The sequence below is a fragment of the Gordionus sp. m RMFG-2023 genome, chromosome 1, assembly GCF_954871325.1.
Source record: "Gordionus sp. m RMFG-2023 chromosome 1, tfGorSpeb1-WG-v2, whole genome shotgun sequence".
Taxonomy (NCBI): domain Eukaryota; kingdom Metazoa; phylum Nematomorpha; class Gordioida; order Chordodea; family Parachordodidae; genus Gordionus; species Gordionus sp. m RMFG-2023.
Genome location: NC_088775.1, coordinates 82982520 through 83006422, shown reverse-complemented (window position 1 = coordinate 83006422; position 23903 = coordinate 82982520). Strand labels below are relative to the sequence as shown.

The 23903-nt window shown below is 28.4% G+C and overlaps 2 protein-coding genes across 4 annotated transcripts in view; both read right to left on the bottom strand.

Moving 5' to 3' along the window:
• Positions 1-10791, bottom strand: part of LOC135929592 (protein raptor homolog) — a 35433-nt gene extending 24642 nt beyond the window's left edge. Inside the window, exons 1-9 of one of the 3 annotated variants that reach the window (XM_065466249.1) lie at positions 10585-10791; positions 10444-10546; positions 10243-10403; positions 10119-10199; positions 3239-3421; positions 2528-2618; positions 958-1162; positions 684-841; positions 228-372 (exon numbers count right to left, since the gene is read on the bottom strand). In XM_065466249.1, the coding sequence (XP_065322321.1) occupies positions 228-372; positions 684-841; positions 958-1162; positions 2528-2618; positions 3239-3421; positions 10119-10199; positions 10243-10403; positions 10444-10546; positions 10585-10713 (1256 nt within the window). In that variant the 5' untranslated portion in view covers positions 10714-10791. Of the gene's footprint in view, positions 1-227; positions 373-683; positions 842-957; positions 1163-2527; positions 2619-3238; positions 3422-10118; positions 10200-10242; positions 10404-10443; positions 10547-10584 lie in introns of those variants that run through there. The other 2 variants (XM_065466257.1, XM_065466266.1) reach the window with 2 other exon arrangements.
• Positions 10792-12599: 1808 nt separating this feature from the next.
• LOC135929561 (insulin-like peptide receptor) overlaps positions 12600-23903 on the bottom strand; it is a 52421-nt gene continuing 41117 nt past the window's right edge. The window contains exons 21-28 of the mRNA XM_065466207.1: positions 22981-23071; positions 22583-22718; positions 17022-17352; positions 16672-16801; positions 15144-15278; positions 13718-13968; positions 13567-13653; positions 12600-13162 (exon numbers count right to left, since the gene is read on the bottom strand). Of these exons, the coding sequence (XP_065322279.1) occupies positions 12945-13162; positions 13567-13653; positions 13718-13968; positions 15144-15278; positions 16672-16801; positions 17022-17352; positions 22583-22718; positions 22981-23071 (1379 nt within the window). The 3' untranslated portion in view covers positions 12600-12944. The remainder of the gene's footprint in view (positions 13163-13566; positions 13654-13717; positions 13969-15143; positions 15279-16671; positions 16802-17021; positions 17353-22582; positions 22719-22980; positions 23072-23903) is intronic.

Below are 23903 nucleotides of genomic sequence, written 5' to 3'. Positions count from 1 at the left end.
CAATCAAAATGATACACTTAAAATCATTTTATTTTATTTCCACTTAGTAATTTCCAGAGCTGTCTCATCAAAGTCAGCTAATTATAATATTAATAAAATCATCATCACAAATCAAAGTAAGGATACATGTGCCCTTGTTGGATTATGAACACAGAGCAATGGCCTGTCATCTTCCCTTCCGTTGTATCATAGAAATCCATTTATCACTATATATAAATATAAAATACCATAATTTGTGATCGCAGGTCCTGGGTAGTTCCGGGATCGAAACGGGATGATTCCCGTAAAATTGCATGACCCTTTCAGCTAGCAAAAAATTTCGGAACAAGCTTGCCACGAGCAGATCCTGGCGAAATAGTCGTTGAAATAAATCTAATAGGGCAAATTTATAAAATCAAGGATAATTCGAATTACAGTGATAAACATTTTATAAAATTGTGAGCATTTAGGGTTATTTGCGCAGGTGTATAATAATATTATATAGCTTTAGAAAACCATGGTTAACTGATTTTAATGGTTTTGGATATAATATTAACCAAGAGTGATTAGTGGTCACCAGGTAAAATTTCTGATATATTTTTTTTACTGTGATAGTTATTAAATATTTATAAATGTCATATATCCAAAAATATAAATTTAATAAATAAGAATAAAATCTTCATTTTTATAATGAGATAATAAACCTTTAGGGAAACAATTCCAAGCAATGCTATCCGTGATAGCAGTAAATATCCAATTGAGTTCACCCAAAAGGGTCCTTCTATCACTAAGTTGACCGGGAATCTTATCGACGAGATCTAGATCGTTCAAGAATAGAGAGGTCTTGTTTTGAAGGATGTGCCTTTCATGAAGAAAAAATGGTTAATTAAATTGAAAACGTTTTTCATATTCAACAAAAATTCAATTGTACAGTATAGTATAATATAAATTTTGAATAAATATATCAAATCAACTAACCATTTAACCGCCATTTTGATCGGCGTAGTGAGACAGGAAGTGAAAACGTCTGCCGGAATATCCGGGTTCAGACTTAAATTTTCGTTGGCCCGGCAAGCAGCCAATAAGATTGCCGCGTTTGAAGCTAGAAATGAAGTAGATTGTTCATTCATGATCATGCGCACATTTTGAGGGTCAACAGTTGATTTTTTTGTTTCTCTAGTTTCTGATAAGAGGAATAAAAAAAATATTATTTTAATATAATTCCAAAAACTTCTAAGAACTAATTTGACAGAATGTTAAAAACATTCAGCATAACAAATATTTCCTATATAAGCAGTCCCTGAGATAAACTCGGAAATCCCTGAACTCGGGGCAAATGAGGATATCAGGGGTAAAATCATAGAACAGTCCAAGAGGCAATCAATTCCCTATTATAAATGTTGGGGGGGGGGGTGGATCAAAGTTCAAAAGTTTACATGGAATTGATGCAAGTTGTAGCCTAGTAAATTTGCTATAGCATGATAATCTCTTTCGATTGAGACAGGAAAGGTTATATATGGAAAATATTGTATATCACTGGTTAATTTGACCTAAGATTTAGCCTGAAATTAATTATATTAATTTTAGATTGTCTTTTATACGGGTTATATTTTTAAATGCAAATTTTATCTACCATTTTAAAGAACAACTAAGTTAAAGTTATCTAATTAAATTAAAAAATTATTGTTAATTTGTAAGTAAATTATTGTTTAAACTATTGTTATTTGAAAAATTTGTACAGATATGAATTTTAAAAAAAACCCCATACATCTTCTTTTAAAATCTTTTTATTTTATTCATGTAGAAAGATTTCATCTCATCTATGACTGTTTTCTTCTTCTTCTCTATTTCTCTCTCTTCTTCTCTCTCTTCTTTTCTTCATCCATAGCATTCACCTTTAGAATTTCAATTTCCTGTCATTATATGCATTAAAAATGCTTTTATCTCGTTTAGAATTTTTTTTGAGTAAATTGTTGTCAAACTTTATTTATAATAGCTGGGATAAGTGAATATTCGGATTAAAACGCTTAAAAAAATTAATACACAGATTTTTATTATTCAATTATCTTAAAAAATAATGACAAATAAAAATCAGTGTAAATAACAGTATCAGATCTGTAACGGTACCTCTTAAAATAAATATCAGATCGGCGAAAAAATTGTAGATCGGTGCAGCACTAATATTTATTGATTTCAAGAATAATAATTTCAAAAAATATAGCTCCAATTGTACAGAATGTATTCAAATTGAAGATATTAAATATTGACAACATCTATATTATAAAATACATTCAATTGAAAATAATTTAACAATGGTTTCTTCATAAATTCTACAAGAAAACAGATGTTTAATATAATTTAAAAAAATGAATACAAGTTTATATTAGTAACCTTGACTCTGGTTATTTTCCTCCAGGATATATTTTTTTATATTCTTATTTTATTATAAATCTGATTAAAACCAAAAAATTGTGATTCAATTAAAAAAAATTTGATTTTTTTAAAAAAATAACTATAAAACCTCTATGCGTTTATTTATACAGTTAACCTGTGATAGTGAGATTGTTAACGTTGTGGCTAGACGTTGAGGACGTAGAAGTGATTGGAATATTTTTGTTTTCACTCCTGGTAATTTCGACCTTTGCAAGAGATAATGAACACAAATATAATAAATACGTAACATTTATTTTAACACTATAGTCAAATATTTTAATTATGAGTAGTAAGCCATTAAATTTAGATAGCGTTGTTAAAAGGTTCAATTTCACCAAATTTAAATTAAGATTTTAGCCTAAATAATTTTAGACACAAGTCTGGAGATTTTGTTAATAAATTTCTCCCAAGCTCAGCCCACAATAAGTTCCAAAATTTTGCCCAAACCCATATCCAAAAAAATATATGGAAAAACTAATATAATATTAAATTCAAAAGTTCATAGAAAAATTGTATGTGGTTCAGAGGTTAGGTATTTCCACACATGATGGAATACATTTCCGGTAAAATCAGATTTTCAAATTATAAAAACAAACGCGCTCAAAAAAAAGACTTAAAGTTTAAAAAATAACACATTGCCGCTAACATAGATAATGTAACCCACCCAACTTATCTCAATAATTGATGAAAATAATTTTTTTTTAAAAAAATTTGTCTTCGTAACCTTATTTGACCCATTATTTTTTTTAAAAAAATGAAATCATTAGATTTTTCATCTCTAAATATTTTGATAGTTTAAAAAAATTAGCCCTAGAATTTTTCTTACGTTGGTATTGGAAGTGGCTTTTGTTTTATCGCCCTTGTCTTTGGATTCCAAATTTGAGGAGCCCGATTTGAAGAAAGAGGACAATATGGTGCCAGCATTGGAACAATCGAAAACGTATATGACTGGGGTGGATAGCCATTCCTTTAGATCATTCACTGATAAAGGAATGTATTGTGTGTAATTCTTTGTTGTTTTTTTAAATAATAAATAAAAATATAAGATTTTCGGATTGCATATATACCTCTATCGAAGGCATTCCACTAAAAATTTTATTTAGTTTTATTTTAGTTTTTTTAGTAAGTTGAGATTTTTAGGAGGAAACCCCCAATATAAATTTCAGAGACCTGCAGGCCTGGCCCTAAACCCGGCCCGGCCGTATTTTAAATTTTTTAAATATACCCGGGCCGGGCCTAAAATTTTTTTTTTAATATATCCGGGCCGGGCCTTAATATTTTTTATAAAAATTTTTACATTATGAGTTAATGGTTATAAGATTATATTATATTATAGTTATGATTAATATAATATTGGGTGATGGTTAACACTACCTAACAACCCACAGATCGATCTAATTATTAATTTCCTGCAAATTTATTTAAAGTATTAATATATTTTTTTATAATTCATATCTAAATTTTTACAACATATTTTACCAAAACAATCAAATAAAGGAATATCTTAAATAAGCCCCAATATTCAAGTATTATTAATATATTTTTTTATAATTCATATCTAAATTTTTAGAATATATTTTACCAAAAGAATCAAATAAAGGAATATCACTTCTTAAAGTTTGTAATACCTTTCAAAGCGAAAAGGAGAAATAAAATTGATTTTACTTAATATAAAGCATTTTTTAATTGAAAAATTTGTTTTACACAAGTATTATTTTATTTTTCTTTTTCTCTGTCCCAAATTCAAGCAATTACGTATGTAGTCAGGGACAGATCGCAAAATGACGGAAAACTATATAAAAGATTATATTAAATTACAAGAGGCTCAGGAAGTAAATGAAATACCATCGACCAGTCAAATTACGACTGTTGTTAAACAAACTGAATCGTTTTATGACAAATGGGGCGATGGTAATTCTGGTAATATGTCAATACCCGATGATGAATATTATAATTACATAAATAAAAAAATAGATGAAACATTTAAGGTGGATAATTTGTTAGAGTGGAATTTCCAATTTTAGCAAAATTGGCAAAACGGGTATTGGCAATTCCTGCTTCAAGTGCAAGCTGTGAGCGGAATTTTTCCACTACTGGGAGAATTCTTGAAGAAAGAAGAAGTAATCTTCAACCTGAAAAGGTAGATATGCTTCTCTTTCTTCATGATAATTTGTGAATTTTTAATATCTTTCTTGAGTATAGGGTTTCGTCAATCATGCTGGTTTTTTACTTTGCAAACTGTCAAATATTTATTGCATTTATTATATTTACCTTGAGTCATTAAAGTTTTTAATCCAACATTTTTCATTATTTTTTTTTACAATATTATATAATACAATTATCTTCTTTTGTTAAAAATTTATATTATAAAATAAATTATAATTGTGCAATTAGATTATATTTTCAAAATACTATTTATTATACATGCATTTTTTTAAATAGCCATTTATTTTTATTTTATAAATTAAATAGTAAATTAAATACAATATATTATATTCTCAAAATATTTTCCATTTTTATAAATTAAATATTAGTTTTATTTTTTTTAAATGTAATATAAAATATAGTGTATGACAAATATTATTACCATTTTTATGAATATTAGTTTTATTTTTATAAATGCAATATAAAATATAATATATGCTCAAAATATCCATTTTTATAAATAACAGTTTTATAATTTTTATAAATTCAATATAATATTCTCAAAATATTAGCTTTTTACATGTATTTTTTAAATAATAAGCGATAATACTCGCTGAAAAATATGGTAAAATACCTCATAGGTGAATTTTTGTATATTCCAGGTCGAATATAATTTTAAAAAATTCCGAGCCGTGTCTGAAATTTTTTTTTTAAAAAACATCCGGGCCGGGCCTAAAATTTTTAAATCGTGGCCGGGCCGGGCCGTAAAAAAGTTTTTTAAAAAATATCCGGGCCAGGCCGGGCCTTAAATTTTTAAATCCGAGCCGGGCCGGGCCGTAAAAAATTTTTTTTTAAAATATCCGGGCCGGGCCTAAAAAATTTAAAGCCGGGCCGGGCCGTGCAAATGGTACCTCTGCAGGTCTCTGATAAATTTAATAGGTTGAAAAAGTGAGGAGGGGGGGGGGGTTATTGGAAATTATGACTATTCATATTAAACATATTTTAATTCAAAAATATTATTAATATATAAGATTTTTGGATTAAATATTAATGGTGGTTGGTGTTGTTTATTCGACAAAAATTATTTTATTATTATCAGAGATCTGCAAAGTGGGACCAAAGAAATTAAACTGGTCGGGCGGGCCGGGAAATTCGTACATAAAATATTTTTGAGCAGGATCAGACAATTTATATATAAAAAGTTTAGACGGTGTTTAGCAGATCTCTGATTTATCTTAAAATTTTAATAGGCTAGCCATATTTTAAAATAAGCATATTTTAGAGTTTTATATAACAAACTATTATAAAAAAATGCCTTTTGTTTTTTTATGCTATTCCATATTGCGCTTATTAATAGATTTTCTGAAGAGATAATATGTAAGAACATCTTGTCGCTGTTATTGGAACTATTATCGTTATTAATTGATTAATGGGTGGTCATCTTTGGATGGTGCTAGTCCATGGGAATGTAAAAAAGTAATATATATTTCCTCAGTTATTTAATTTTTTTTATTACTTTAGCTAACCAAGGACAACGGTCATGACCGCTCTTTTTTCTAAACATGTGTTTATGACGACTTTTGGTAGTGAGTCACAGTTCTAAAAAAGAATGAAATTACTATATATATATTTCGTTTTTATATCCCCATGGACCATCACTTCCTTCTTTTAACCACAAGGACATCAAATAATAGCGATAGTGGATACCTAATAAAGATAGTACATCTACAAATTATGGCCTCAGGAAATTCTATCAATAAACGCAAAATGGAATACGATTAAGATAAGAAGTATTTTCCTTTATAATAGTTCGTATATAAAAATTTAAAAATATTGCATCCTAATAATCAACATATCTGTATGGACTACTTGCTTGCATATCGTGGATATATATATGTTACAGTTACACTCAATAAATCTATGCATACTTTCATTAAATATAAATATAACGCCATCTACATTATATTTTTTATTTATCAAAATAGTAAATATTTAGATAAAATTTTAAAAAAAGAAAAAAACGTTATCGATTTTTTTAATTAAACAGTTAAATATATGGGTAATAAATATTTTAAATAAATTTCAACACCCAAAAAAAAATCTCTTCTCAAACAATGTTAATTTTTTATTTTTTACCGGAAAAAAGAAAGATTTTTTTAAATCTCTTTTTTGATATTTTACAATGCAATTTTAAGGCTATGAAATGCAGAGTTGTTAAAGTAGCGGCGCTATCCTTTCTAGTAGCTATAGCTAATAGAGCGCTACTTTTTTCCCAATTATTTATTTCTTTAGCGTGCTCCTTTTTGAATGCAACTATAAACATGAAAATCTAAATATAATATCATAATTTATTATTTAATTTTGACATTGAAATTTATATTTTCAATTCGTATTATAAGCCTAAATCATCTGGTGTAAATTATTTAAAATGTCATCGCAAATGGATGTAAGTGAGTAAGACAATTATGATATTAATGAAATGGAAGGTTCCCTGGAAGAAAATGTTCTTGATAACAATAATACAATTTTCATTTCCAAAATTTGAAAATATTTTCAAATTAATGTAAAAACAAAAGGTGGCTACAAATTTATTTGTTCAAACTGTAAAAAAATATAACTTCAAATAAATCTAGTAGCTATAACCTAGAAAACACCTAAAGGTAATTGTCATTTTTAAATTTTTCTAATAGAATTTTTATTTTGTAAGAATGTTAATACCAACAGTTAGAGATAAAAAAAAACCATCTTATTAATTCTGGTATAGGGGAGACTACATTCAAAAGACCAATTCAATTCAAGCTAAATTGATTAATAATATTGCTAAGCAAATATTTCTTAGAAATTGGCTGATAAATGCCGATTTTATAATTGCTAAAGTTCAGCCAATATCATTGGTTGATAATCCATCATTTATTATGATTAAAACTCTATCTCTTGGTACAACAATTTTTTGTCATTATACACTAATGATTGAGATGGCAAACAAAGATGCCCTAGTTAGAACCATAAAAATGACTTCCATTGATAATTTTTTTTGAAATAAAGGATATTAATATAATAGAAAATCCCATAGACGCGTTTGTTAAATCTAAAAATTATTTTTGATAATTTTTATTATATTAAAAAGGTGAAACTTATCATTTTATTATTAAAATGCAGCAAAATAAATAAAAAATGAATATTACTATTAAATAGTTATTTTATTACATAAATTAGTCTTTTTACGTAAATTTTTATAATCAAAACTAACTACATTCAGGGATCCAAACCGAAACGAATTTCGGTTCGGTTCAGGTTCGGTTAGTAAAAAATTAAAATATCGGTTCGGTTCGAACCTCTAAAAACGGGTTTATATTCGAATTATGTATAGGGAAAAATTTTTTTTATTTTATCATTAATTTAAAAAACACTTATAGAAATCCTTCATTTTTATTAATTGCACATTATAAAATAACAGTTAATTTATAAATATAAAAATATATATCAATGATTAATTTTAATATGAACAATATTTTCCGTTTTTTAACTTAAATTTTTTTTATTAAGCCGTACAATTATTATATTTTCAAAATTCGTCTCACTCAAATTACATCTATAAGGAGATAGCATAAATTTAATTGTTGAAACATCTTTCCACACTAACTTGGGTGGCCGGCACTGCCAATATGAAATCAGATTTGATGTGTCATTTATAATAATATTTTGGATTTAATTTTTCTCTAAGCATTATAATTTATAAGCTTAAAATATTTAAAAAATGTTGTAAAATGACAATATACTAAAGTTTATAAAAATTATGGACACTTATCGATCAAATGTGATTGATGATAATCTTTAAATAATTCGAATATAATTGAAATCTAATAATAACTTGCATATTATTTTATAAGCTTAAAATCATGATACTCGAACCGGTTCAGAGGCATTTTAGTGGTTCGGTTCAGGTTCGGCTGAAATTTTTTTAGCAATTTAGATTCGGTTCAGGTTCGATAAAAAATACCGGTTTTTAGCGGTTTAGTTCAGGTTCGGTTTGGATCCCTGCTACATTTATATATTTATAAATGATGATTTTATGTATTATATATATACTATGCAATTTCATTATAAGCAAAAAACAAATTTAATTACTAATTTTTTTTATAAAAAGTAGCCAAAGCTACTTTTAAAAAATAATAGCTAATAGCGCACTACTTTTTTGATGGGTAGTGATAGTGGTAGCATGCTACTTTTTTTGACAAATAGCAATAGCAACGCTACTTTTAAAAGTAGGGTTTAACAACTCTGAAAAATTATATATAATTTGCAACTCTATATTAAGTATTTTTTCAAAAGAACAAGATTTTAAAAAATCAAACATTGCGTGATTTTTAACTTTGGAGGCATATATCTTTGGATCTGGTTAAACTAACGCTCTAAAATTTTGATTTTACTAAATTATAGAGCATAGATAACTATCATGCCAAATTTCGTTCATTTTATGGTCGTCCTAAAATTTCGTTTTTTTTTGATAGTTTACCCTTATACAAAAATTGCTCACCGCTGTTGATGTAACCCCTAAAATTCATACTGTTCTGAATTCTTGATTCTTTTACTATGCATTTATAAATATGACAAAGCATGGACTCATCAATAAATAATGTAAATGTGGGGTTCATCATATATTTGTGTATTGAGTATGCTGTTGAGAATACCGCAAAATAATTTTTTTTGAAATTTTCCTGTCTACTTTTTTTGGATTTCACATTTTCCAACCTGTAAAATCATTGGATACTTCTTATGGTTTCAATTCAAAACTATCTTCTATGGAAAAACATATATTCAGTGAATATAAATAGCCCTCTGAATTTTCTTTCAACTAACGAGCGAATAAAAGCCTGATTCATGGGTCTATTTTTAAAAACAGCTTGATTAAGATTAGAAACAAAATTATTATGTAAGCCTGGAGATTTTCATAGATGGTAGAAAGGTTTGGACATCTATTTGTCAAATCTCGAAAATTACGTAATATTATTTTGTCTAAAATGTTAATCGAGCCATTTTAAAAAAATTAACCCAAATCAGGTTTTTAAACACTACCACAAACACTCATTAGAAGTAAGATACATTTTGGATATATTTGTTCTTAAAAAAAAAATTTTTTAAAAAGTTGAATACAATTGTACTATAAAATTTGTATGAAAACATGATGTATTATATTGTTATCTTTTTGTATAACAATTATTTAGGTTCTTGCACTTTTATCATTTTTTTATATTTTATATTCATTTATGTAAAACACTGTTATTTTATAAACTATAATCAGCATTTATCAAAATAAACTATATTTATAAAAATTTGAGTAGAATCCATTTCATTAAATTATATAATATTTAGGTCTTATTAGATTTTAAAATCATTTAATTAGTTGATGATAAAAAATAGCCTAAATACTCCATTTTTATTGATGCAAAAAATAATTTAAAGAATCTAATATCAAAAAGAACTAGAAGCTTTAATCATAAAATTCATATATTAGGAATATTATTAAGTTGAGATATTATGGTTAAAAAATTTATTATTACCTTATTAAATACCCATAATTCTCCACTGTTAGTAGGAATAGGAACTCCATGACCATTATAATGGAATAATACACGCTCATCCTTAAGTTTAATAGAATATTGATTTGTTAATAAATATAAAAACTTTTGCATTTTTTCTCAAGGATAAGCATAATCGTTTTATATCTTCAATTGTAGGATCTAAACATTGTTTATATCTGGCTTTTGGCTGCCATTTGGTATATTGTTCTTGCAATTGCCCTCCTATCATTTCTAAAGCCTCGTGAGGACATAATGATGTAGGATCTTTAAAAAATTGGTAAATGCTTTATTTATTAAAGCTTACCAATCCAGCATTCAAGTGTTGCTCGGGGATTAATTTTAACTATATCTGGTGGGTCCACCCCAATATTTAAGCATAAAACTAACAGACCATTAACGGTTTTAACCTATTTTAATAAAATCATAAAAAATATATATATCTTACTCTATTGCTTATACGCCAATTAGCTGTTTCTTGGTGTCTGATATTTTCCCAATCTTTAGGGTAATCAAAAATGAGTGGAATTGCTTGAAAATTTATAGGGGAATCAAAATAACTTAGATAAGAAGACATTATCTTCTTAAATGTTAGGCTTAACTATTTATATAGGTATAACAACTGATTTGCCTCTCGCGTCAATTCCATAAGTTTGAAATTATTCCTATTCCAAAATGATAGTAATCAGCTGGAATTTATACCATTAAAAAATAAAATGTGTTTAATAAAATTGAATGATTAACATAATGATAAACCAATGATAAACATAATTTAATAAAGTAGTTTATAATAATATCGTTATATATATTATGACTGATGAAATAATATATATATTTTTTAAAAGTCTACTTTAATCCTACTTGCTAAGGCTAACTGTCCTCCCTATCTAAACTTTACCGCAATATATAATTTATTCCTTCCCTTAGAGCCAAGCAATTGCTAAATGCTAATGTACAATTTCTATAAAAATATTTTTTACAAACATTCAGAATTACATTGTGAGTCAAGAAAATAAAGCAGGGCAGTCCCATATCGTAAAAATAAAGCAATTTTAACCAGAGCTTAAAGAAATAGTTATATTGCTATGAAACTTTTCGATATAAGTCATTATAGGTACCGATTTTAAAGCCTATAAAATTTTGATACGGTTATCACCACTATATTTTTATTTCGAGTGAGATAACATCTGATTCGTAATTAATTTTTATAAAGTTTAAAGATAAGTTTGTAATGTAATTTATATTATAAATTATGGAAAATCATTATTTGGAATTAGATTGGAAGAATTGATGTATCATTAAAATGATTAGTTTTATATACTAGGCTGTAGTTTGAGGGAGGCAGGCGACATGATGTGACCCGCTAATTCTATAATATTTAGCGTGCCCCTGTAACAAATGAAAATTCTATTAAAAAACAAAGAAAATTTTTGAAATTGATTATTATTATATCTTAAAATGTAGACAATTCTTATATCTTATTGATTTTGAATAAACTATGAACGTGTTTAATATGATAAAATCTATACTGGTTATGTTTGTTAACCATAATCGTTTGCCATACATTTTTAATGGCAATGAAGCCTAAAAAAATAATATTGATATTTTAATCTTGAATAGTAGTGATATAATCTTAAATGATTGGTATTTAGCTTAACTGACAGACCTATACACTGTTAAATATAATAAATTTGAAGGAGAGTTTAATATTCCATTATTTATTTACTTATTAATTTAACCACCCTTTAAAAAATCCGAATTTAAGCTTATATGTATCCATTCTGAAAAGAAATATAAAAATTTATGGTGAAAAATATTGAATTTTTATCAAAAATATGGGTAACGCCTAACGCATATTGAGAAATTTATTATCGTTACTATTAATGCTACTCAGATTTAAAAAAAAAATTAAAAAAACTATCAAGGTTAATCTTATCTAAATTAATGAGTGGGTAGCACAAAGGGCAGGGAATTATTAACTCTTTAATCAATTTACAATTCGAATGTCAATATTGTTTTTAGGTGTGAATTTTGATGAATAAACACACATCTGCTGCCATATTTCACAGCTATTTATAGAAAACAACTTGGGATAATCAAATCAAACATAGGATTGATCAATATGCCAGAACAGGTTCAAATATTTAAAAGTTCTGAATTAGCTATTTTACTAATGAACGAGCTAGTAAATAAATATATTTACTCTACTCTAAAGTAAATACAAGGTATATTCTATAGAGTTTTCTTTTTCTCAAGGTATACCATAGGGGGGGGGGGCATAAACTAAGATTGTATGAAATTGGAGAGAGTAGAAGGTAGTTTTGATATATTTATATCCGGAATATTGAATTAGGAGAGAATAAGGGGTAATATCGTCATTGGCTCAATGGGAAGGCTGAATTCTTTTTGAATAAATTAAACTTTAATACAATATTATATATACACCTTTATTATTATTTATATCTATTTATATTTTGCGTATGTACTGTAAGTAGGATATTTATCAATATAAAAAAAAAATTATAGATGGATTATTATATAATAAATTAATATTTCATTTATTATTCCCAATCTAGATATTTTAAAATCTAAATAATATAATTTCTAATATATATTATAAGTCGGAGTAAAATTTGATTATAGATTTTATCATCATTCTTGTTTGCCCGCCATTTATATTTGGGACAAAAAAAATATAATATAAAAATATTCTTTAATTTGTCATATCTCATTTTATAATAATAAGAAAAAATTAAGTAAACATGAATACATGATCAATTCATCAAACAGGTAAAATTTTATTTCGTCCTATTTCTTTCCAAAAGATCTCGAAGACAAAAGGCCCTTACGACTGCTGAAGCTGGTTCTAGCGGAATCTTCTTCACGACCCGGTAATAAGCCTACCAACAAGGATTTAAGTTTCCATTTTCTTCTCCTATTTTCAGTGACATGGGAGGGTAAAGAGGAAACCAATAAAGGTTTGTCAGAATATTCGTTATTCTTTAGCGGTAAAACGTCATTATTATCTTTAGTATAAATTAAATGAGGAAAAAAAGATTTTAAAAAAATTATTCCCCTAGCCTTCTTAAAAAAACCTAAATTTAAGCGCTTTTTAAAAAAAATATATATCAAAATTTAGACATAAAAAATATATTAAAGCCTCGAAATTTCGCATATAGATTGCAAAAAGATTTGGCCATTTATTTAAAGAAATATCGAGGAATGGGTAATAATTTTTTAGGGGGCTAAAATCTTGATTTGGTCGTTTTTAAAAAAACGTTTGAATCGAGGTTTTTCCATTGAGGTAAAAAAAAAATTGTTTTTATTAATTCAAAAAGTAATTTTATTTATATATTAATGTACTGATTCCGATAAATGATTTTATCAAAAAATAGCGCAATTGAAAATAAACTAATCAAAGAATTAAAACCATCTTTTTCTAGGGCATCGCAAACAATTTCTTGGTGGATAATTTTTGGCCTAGGTGATTCTTCTGATGTGTGATTTTGATGAAAGTCTAATAAATTGTTAAAAATAGTATATAATTATAACGTTGAATCTCATTTAAGCACAATTTATACCATCTTCGTCGATGTCCTGAGCAATTTTGGAGTGGCTTAGACGATTATCAGATTTCAATTGCATCAACTTATCGTCCAACTCTTCTTCCTCTAGCAGAGAGTCTTCGATGTAATTTTCCCGCAATGCTTTCGAGAAAAATGAAACGGTTTTAAATTTGGCACTGAGGTCAGGGTAAAGTATTTCAACCACGTCCAAGAAAGTGGGTCTAGTTTTGGGCTGAAAATTCCAACATAGCTTCATGAGTTCGTACCTTTTAATTAATGGGGAAAAAAATTGCGTATAAAGATAGAATGTACCTCCTTTGCATGCTTTATTTATCAAAACTAAATTTTAACTAAATTTAATTCCGAATATGTTATATATCAGAAATAATGATTAATTTAATAATTCAGCTTATGTTTTTAGTTACATTTAGTAAATAATTTTGTAAATTTTGCCATTAAAAATTAAATTAATGTCATTCGTTTATTTATATCTTTTAAAGATTCTTTATATTCAGATTAGATAACATCGCAACTGTACAATTTATATTTTTATTATAATAAACTCTTATTCTATTATTTGGATCATTCTAATTAACATTTTATATATATATAATTTTAGTTGAGATAGATAATGTAATATAATATAAATAAATTCTGATAAAATACCTGACATCTATTAGATATTAGTAATTTATTTAAAACCGGTTTGAGACTGAAGCTCGGAGAATTGATCATAGTTCTTAACCGGTCCTGCTTTAATTTAAGACCGTAGAACCGTTTATTATCATTTATATCTTTTTTTTAGTCATATAGTATCCTTTTTCAAATACGGATAGGACATTATTTAACTAAAAAAAAAGTTTATGTTGATTCCTGATAATATATATTTTTATTATCTATATTATTCTTAAACCTCCTTCAATTATCATTAATTTATTGTTGATATTTGATAATAATAAATATATTATTTTTAAATTATTTATAAATATTAATCATTAAATCGAAAAAATTCGAAGACCTATAGCTGATTTTTTTTTAAAAAAAAAATAATAATAAAATTCCATTTCAAAGCTCCGTTTTAATTTCTTTGGCCCGGTCATTTTTCCGAGGTCCAGATTTTGAATTGTTAATAATATTGTGGACTTACCCATAATTTTTAAAAATTTCGTTATTAGGAATCACTTTTTCTTAATTTTTTTGCCAATTGTAAATGGTTAAAAAATATGAGCAATAAATAAATATTGAACACTCCATACTCCATTGTATGATTTTATTACCATTTTCCAGCTGATTAATTAGTATAATTTAAAAAAATTATTTTTATTTATTTTTTTTGTTAAGCCCGAAAATTTTTTTTTGGGTGGGTGGGTGGGGGGGGGCATGTTTCAGTGATGTTGATTTAAGATCAAAATATAAAATGATGAATTAAAATAATTATTACAATTGATCAGGACATCCGTGAGGCTTTTCCAAGATTCCACCATTGATAACATAGTTGACGACCTGTTCGTTAGAAAGGCCTTGATAAGGTTGCCAGGCTAAGGTAGCAATTTCCCAGAGCACTATGCCGTATGACCTATAATAAAATATGTATACATATAAAATATTTTTGTTAGTTAAAATGGTCAAAATCGTGGACAGAACCCAAAAGATAATTCGGGGAGACCGGGGTAAAACATTTTTAATATTTTGCGCCTTTATTACCATATAAAATTGAAGTTAAATCAATTAAGAACTAATTTTAGTTAAAACAAAAAATGTGTAAATCTCATCCTATAACACTTTTTGAACAATTATTAATTCTGTAAAGTGTGTCATTTTTGTCATTTTATTCGTTCCTCAATGTCTAATCTACGAATAAACTTGGTTTTCGATTTCTAGCTTATATAAAAGAATTGCTAGAGCCATTTAAGCTAACTCAACATCCCTGGGGGTATGATGGCAAGGGGCAAATTGACAAATTTAGGCAAACAGAAATTTCCAAGGGCAACGATTCCATAAAATATTTTTGGCGGGTTTTCTGTTCTCACCAATTATATTTGTAATGATCGTTCTAGAGATGATACCGTTTTAATAAGGTCATTCTTAATGATATCCATTGTGGGTTAAGTATGATATATGTTATTTTAAGCCGAAAGGCTTGCCATTTTACCCAGGGTCGTTGGTAAATAATAAAAAACAAAAACAACTTTAACTTAATCTTAGATAGCCCCTCCCCGTTGTTCCGATTTGGTCAAAATATCTTTTTATTTGGTGTAGATTTTAATTTTTTAAAAAATCTTTTTATCAGACATAATATTTTAACCCGCTTTATCACTAGTTGCTTTACTCCAAGATAAGATTTATAAAATAGTTATTGTGGCTTTTAACTAAGCTATAAATAAACGTCCAATAACTTTTAGTTAAGACTTTCTACCAAATTTCAAACCCCTTCGGCGATAGCTTCACACTTTAAAGAAAATTAATGTATGCCAATGGTTTAAATTTTTTAGTCAGAGAAATATTAAAAGAAAATATTACATGTTATGGGGAACATTCTATAACGAATTGTATATCGATCAATTAATTTAATATCTCATACACAAGTTAAAACTTTAAAAGAATTTCTCGACATGTCCCTATTTTCAACCACTTCCCCTACCACACACTTCTACACACAAAAAACGACATTAATTTTTATAGTTTCTTATATTATGAATTCTATATTGGCCCCTCTTTTTAAAAACCGTCCAAAAAAGTATTATATTTTGTTTTAAATGACTCTAGGTAAGAAAAAAAAGAATATTTAATGAATTTAAAAGGGATTCCGCGAGGAAAGAATCATTAGCGTCAATACATGTAATAAATCCAGGCTAGTTTACATTTTTATGTGATGGGGTAATTTTTGGGTAGGTAAGGTATATTCTATTACGAGAGAAATCTTATTTAAAAAATCGATCAGAATCTATTAAAGATAATTTAAAATTTACCAGACATCGGATTGAGAAGTAAATATGCCATCTTTTAGGGATTCCGGCGACATCCATCTAACAGGGAGTAATCCTTTGCCTCCTTTTCTATAATAATCTGTTTCGTATATGTCCCTAGTCATACCAAAGTCTTCCAAAAAAACACAATTTTTGTGAATATTTTATCAGTATTCGATTCATTAAATATAATATTATTTGGATAAGCCTGCTGGGTACCCTAAATAATAATAGACACTTTAGTTTATCGCGATGGGGCAAATTTTCTAAATTCTCATTTTCATATTAAAAATGGCGACGATTTATATTATTCTTTAAATGTAATAAATCTATTTTTTTTAAAAAAAATAAACCTCCAACTTTGACAGTCATATCCTCGGCCACCATGCAATTCCGAGCGGCTAAATCCCTATGCACTACGTGCAGTGTCGATAGGTAAGCCATTCCATCCGCGATCTCTCCCGCCATTTGCAAGTACTGATTAAATGTAAGCGGCTTTCTTTTTAAAATAGATTCTTTTATGGAAGAGGGGGAAAAATGTTTGGGGTTCGAGTTTGTAGTTTCGTTGGTAGGTGAGCTAGAAGTGACGGGGCTCATAGAACTATGGGGACGATTATCCAGGTTATCAGGATTATCCACGTTTACGAGATCTAGCACGTTGGTTGATCCAGTATTTGATGATTGCTTGGATAAAAAATTACATATAAAGATGTTTTATAATCAATGCCACTCATTATATGATCATTGCTACACACACTCGATAGGTAAATATCCCGATACTGATTGAGCGTTATATATACAGATCTATTTTTTTAAAACATAAACCTAACCCTACCCTCATATATAGTTATTCGAGTGTTAAAATGAACCATTTACACTATTTTTTAAGCTGAGAAAATTTAGTTTTAAAGTTTAGAACAAATTTAAGAAGAAGAAAAAGTAATGGCTTCTAATATAATGAAATTTCGTGACCAAAATACGAGTAAAATCAATTCAATATTCAAAATAGTTCTTCAATAATTATGCCCACATTGACAAAATCCCAATCTTATGCCAATTCGCAATACATTCATTCAACCTGATGAAAGTTGGTAAAGATGATACTAATAAAATACCTTATATTTTTTCAATATCTCTAATACTATAAAGATTTTTATAAAATTTAGAATATTATTTCAGAAAGTAGTTATTATTGACATAAGTGTTGTTAAACAGCTCGATTTGCCCAATATATTTTGCTCATAGATGGCAAAAAGGTTTGGATATCTTTTAACGAAATCTCGCGGCTTGCATAACATTTGGCTAAAATATCGAGTTGGCCATCTTTTAAAATCGACAATTTAAAAACATTAATTGACCATAATAAAATTTATGCTTTGACAATAATATATATATTTAAAACTATTTTATCCATTTTTTTTCTAGAAAAATTAGTGATCACGATCCTGCGAAGTTTGTACCAATTAAAAAACCCTAAAGTATATATATATTTATTTAAAGTTTACCTTGCCCTTAAGTATATTTTTATTCTTCGCTAACCTTGTTCTTCAACACAAAAAATTGATAAGGCTCCTTATTTTCAACTTTTCAAAATTAATGACGAGACTAATTATTTTTTATTTATCTACTCTATATATATATATCAACACAAATAATAATTTCTTTTTTTTTAACAAATAATAAATAAATAAAATATCATGAAAAAAAAAAATAACAAAAAATATTAAAAAAAACATTATTTTAATAAAAATCGATATTCTAATATTAAAAAAAATTATTTTAATAATAATCGATATTCTATAATTTATAATCCACTCATCAACCCCTAGAAGAATCCGCTGTCATTTCTCTCCGAATCAGAGATTAGATAGTCGAAGATATCGTCCCAGGTCTCGGAATACTCCTCCTCGTCTCGCATTAATGCCCGCGTTCTTTCCTCCCAACCAACTCCCATCAAGTCTCTCCACGCATCCTCTTCAGATATTTCCTCACCAGTAGTCTCTTGTGAATCCGCCCCCTTTGCTCCAGCCCTCTCCCCACTCATTCCACGGCGGCGTCACCCCCATTTCCTCCCCAGCATCCAATCCTAGCATATTCCTCTGTTCGTCCACCTCTCCCACTCCCGCAGAATCTGACTGTTACTGTTGATTCCTCCATTCAGGCCACATCAACTCCATCGTCCCTTCCACAGCGTCCAATTCAAGCAAGCCCTCCTCGCTCCCTCCCGCAAAACCCCACAGTTGTTGATGATCCCACCACTCCGGCCACGTCACCTCTCTGGTCTCCTCAGTAGTCTCCGGCGTTCCTTGGGCACCACCTTCTCACATGTCCTCTTTCTCCACATGAATGGCATATTCGTCGATCTCTCCGTCTCCTGGTTCCACCAATTCTACCTGATGACCGCCGACCCCCTTCCCCTCTGGACATCCACATTCTGGGCGATGTCTGTCGGGGCGCCATCACAAAATGCATCTCCACATCCTCGAAAATCCAGCTTCTGCTTACCGGCGTCATTTTTTCCAATCCACGCTTAAAAAGTATTCAACATCAGGTAGAATTGGTGGAACCAGGAGACGGAGAGATCGACGAATATGCCATTTATGTGGAGAAAGAGGACATGTGAGAAGGTGGTGCCCAAGGAACGCCGGAGACTACTGAGGAGACCAGAGAGGTGACGTGAGTGGTGGGATTATCAACAACTGTCGGATTTTGCGGGAGGGAGCGAGGAGGGCTTGCTCGAATTGGACGCTGTGGAAGGGACGATGGAGTTGATGTGGCCTGAATGGGGGAATCAACAGCAACAGTCAGATTCTGCGGGAGTGGGAGAGGTGGACGAACAGAGGAATATGCTAGGATTGGATGCTGGGGAGGAAATGGGGGTGACGCCGCCGTGGAATGAGTGGGGAGAGGGCTGGAGCAAAGGGAGGCGGATTCACAAGAGACTAATGGTGAGGAAATATCTGAAGAGGATGCGTGGAGAGACTTGATGGGAGTTGGTTGGGAGGAAAGAACGGGGGCATTAATGCGAGACGAGGAGGAGTATTCCGAGACCTGGGACGATATCTTCGACTATCTAATCTCTGATTCGGAGAGGGATGACAGCGGATTCTTCTAGGGGTTAGCTGTGATGAGTGGATTATAAATTATAGAATATCGATTAAACGGATTACCAGGAACGAATATTAAAAATGAATATAATAATGTAATACTTAAAGAAACGAAAAATGAAGGAAATAATGCTCAAGTAATAACTTGTTTTGGGTGTAGAAATATCGGACATTATGCGAGGGATTGTCCTATAGTATGACTGTATGATAGTGAAAAAAACAACATTTGGGGTTATTACATCGAAAAACCCATTAAATCAAAAGGGCGAATTAATACCGAAAAATACATTAAGTTTTAAAAATAAATTGGGAATCAAAATAAAAGAAGAAATAAGTAATAATGATTCGGTTATCAAAAATAAGGAAAATGAGCAGCCCAAGTCAAACGTTCAAATTTGTAATATGCCAATTTTAATGGGAAAAAATAATAGTAATTATGATGATTGTCCGCGTGTGAAAATTAATGTGGGCAGTAAAGAAATTACAATGTTACTGGATACAGGAGCTACTATATCAGTCATGGGATGAAAAGAATTTTATAAATTATGGCCTAATAAGCAAATGATAAATGATAAAATAATAGAAAACAATTAAATGGAACTGAAATTGTAGTTTTGGGAAGGGTAAATTTACCAGTATTAATTAAAGAGACAATGTATTTTTTGGATCTTTGGATACTTAAGGAAGAAATTGGTGCGATTATGGGTTGGGCTTGGATATCAAAATTTGGGTTAGAGAATAATTTTTGGGATATGTTTCAGGTAAAAAATAGAGTTAATGAAAATATTGAAATACCAAAAATGACTGTAGAGGAGTTGAATATTAAAAACGTAGAAAATAAATTGGTAAAAAATATGATGTCAGAAAATATTAAAATTAAAAGTTTAATGGATAATAATCAGAAAATTAAAGAAATTCATAATTTGGAATTAGATGTTGTTTCAAAAACTGATGATGATTTTAAAAATTTGGAGATTAAAAATGAAATAATGAACGAAGAAATCAAATTAGAATGTAATGAAAGAAGTATAAAGAATGGAGAAATTGTTTGTGTGGAAAATAAAGTTAAGGGTATTGATAAAATTAAAAATTTAATAGATAATATGTTGGAAATTACGGAAAATGTAAAATTAATAAGTGGGGAAATTGATCAAGGTTTTCCTGAAATTGTAAATATTAATTGCGACGAAAATTATAAAAATGAAATGGATAAAATTTTGGATTTGAAAATCGATAATGTTTGGGAAGCTAATGTTGAGGATTTTAAGTTGGAAATTGATAATAAGGTATTTGAAGAAGAATCCGAGTTAAAGAATAGTTATATAAAATGTGATAAAATATATAAAGAATCAAATTTAGAGCAGGAAAAATTGCCTGTATCACTAAAATTCTCGGCGAAATTTGTAAGAAAAAAGATGGAAAACGAAGATTTGTTAAAAGAAAAAGAGTCATATGAAAATTTGGAAAAGTTACGAAATACGGTGATAAATTTAGGGGTTAAATATGAAGATTTTTGAGGAAAAATTGGGATGTTTGGTGGATTATGAAGTAGACATACGTAAATGAATTAAATAATTGGTTACGTGATGGAATTATTTGTCCTATTGGATATAGTGAATGGGCAACACCATTAGTTCCGGTGCAGAAGGCCAATGGAAAGTTGAGAATTTGTGCAGATTTCCGTGTTACTCTTAATCCATGGGTAGTTGAAGTAAAATACCCGTTACCAAGAATTGATGAAATTTTAGCAAATTTAAGAGGGGCAAAATAGGGGCTCCGTACACCTTACCTTCAACAAACAATTACAATTATGAGATTGATGATACCTAACTGAATGATCATGACTGACCAATGATGGATCAATCAATCTAGGACTCATAAACCCAATACCGTCTGTCCGAAACGTAAAAGATGAACGGTGCAATATTAAAAGGACAACAACGTTATAATCGACTCTTTGATTCAACTGTAACAATACTTCGACGGCTATCATTGAAGACCAGAAAAGGATGTATGAAATGATAAAAAAAAGAATAAACATAAAAACAATTCTTATATATGTGAGTTATATTTAAACTTTATATACTGATTGTTTTTCTAAAATAATTACTCGAAATTGTATCATTTTTGCCCCGGGTTTTTGTTCCTTAAAAAGGGGGGCGTTTTATAACCTTGTATATTTTTTTATATTTTTTTTATTGGGATTATTGATTTTATTTTAAAATGTTATTGAAAATATGAAATATTATTTTAAAAAGAAAATTATCATTATTATTCGATTTTATTATTTTATAAATACAATAAAGAATTATTTTATCTGAGTTTAGCATTCACAACAATTTATATTCATTAGCAGTTGCAACAATTTACAATTATTTTATCTCAGTTTTTCAGTCGCAACAATTGGAAGGAATTTTTTTAATTGTTTGAAATATATTTAAAATTGAAATATTTAAAAACTGAGGTTAGAATAAAGTGAGATCAAAGGTTAAAAAGATATATGATAGATGTTGCGAGACAAATAATAAAATATTCGATTATAGGTGTTCAAGTTCTGATCTGGAATCTTTCATCTTCAAACGAAGATGAAAAACTAAATAATTGAAATAATATCATACTTGTTTAAATAATATATTAAATAGTCTATATATTTTCAATAAAGCATGAAAAATAACTAAGCATTTTTTAAAAAAAAATTTAGCGTTGTTTCCCGGAAAATTTTCTTCAATTAGAGTTTCTTGAGAAATTTACAACCCTTTATATAATATTGGTCAAGAAAATATACTGGTACACATGGATAGGTAAACCTGTTCTGTATGTGGCCTGTGAGCTCTCAGAAAAGTTTTTAAATCTCCTCCCTCCATAAGTTCCATCAGTACTAAAGTAGGTTGACTTTTGCTCACCACACCCAACAATTTTACGATGTGATAACAATCGAAACCTCTAAAATATTTTTGTTTTCGTTATAATAATGTAAACAATCAGAAATCTAGTAAAATGACTGTTAAATAAATTTATAAATATCCTGGAAATAATTTAAAAAAATAATAAAATCAAGAGGGATCTAAATGAATATTTATGATAGTTAATTAAAACTATTTCAAATTTAAAAAGATTATAATAATTTTTTTTAAAAATTAAATCTAACAAAAAAAGAGAAGCTTAATGTTTAAATATTTTAAAATTATTTATTTAAATAATGTACTTCATAACTGAAGCCTCTTTTAAAAATTGCAATTTTTCGTTGGCGGACGCCGATTCATTGATAGTCTTGATGGCACAATCTATATACACATCTGTAACATTTAAATAAAATAAAGTAGTAAACAAAACAAAAAAAGGTATAATTTGTGTTTCTATTAATTTCCTTTTGAAATTAATCAATATGAAATAGAGAAAGTCATTATTAGTTTTTAAGAAATATTTTAATATTTATCAATATATTTTAGATAAAATGAGTAGAATAAAATAAAAATTCAAAGATACTACCGGTTAGATACGGGTAAGGGCAAAACGGACGAAGGCCCGCAAAAGGATGAATATAAGGGTATATAAAAATATATATTAAAAATATGGCCCACTATTCAAAATTTTTTGGCTAGCAAGTGGAAGCCCCTGTATGTATAATAACAATAAGGAGAAAAATTGATTTATCATCGACCCTGTATTTTATTAATTAATTTTTGTACTTAATATCGACTTCGACAGTTAATTAATTATTATTTTATTTTAATAAATACTAGGATTAGCAGGTGCGTACACAGCGGGGGAGGGGGGGGGGACAGGGGACAAATCCCCCCCAAGCCAAAAAATGCAGATGCCGGATTATATTTTTCAAAAATATTATTTGTATTATATTTTTCAAAAATATTATTTGTTAATATTAATTTATATTTTTTAATATTTATTCCTATCTCATATATATATTTAATTACATTTATTTATCACATTCATCTACTAGGTTATTTTATCAATTAATTTCGATTTCAAGTTTTCCTTGGCGTATTTACCTATTATTTTCAAATTTTAGTGGCGTATAATTTATCTAAATTTCTAGTCAAATAATAATTATCTCTGAAACTCCTTGTCCAACAAGGAGAAAGAAACTGCAAGCTTGTCCAACGAGAT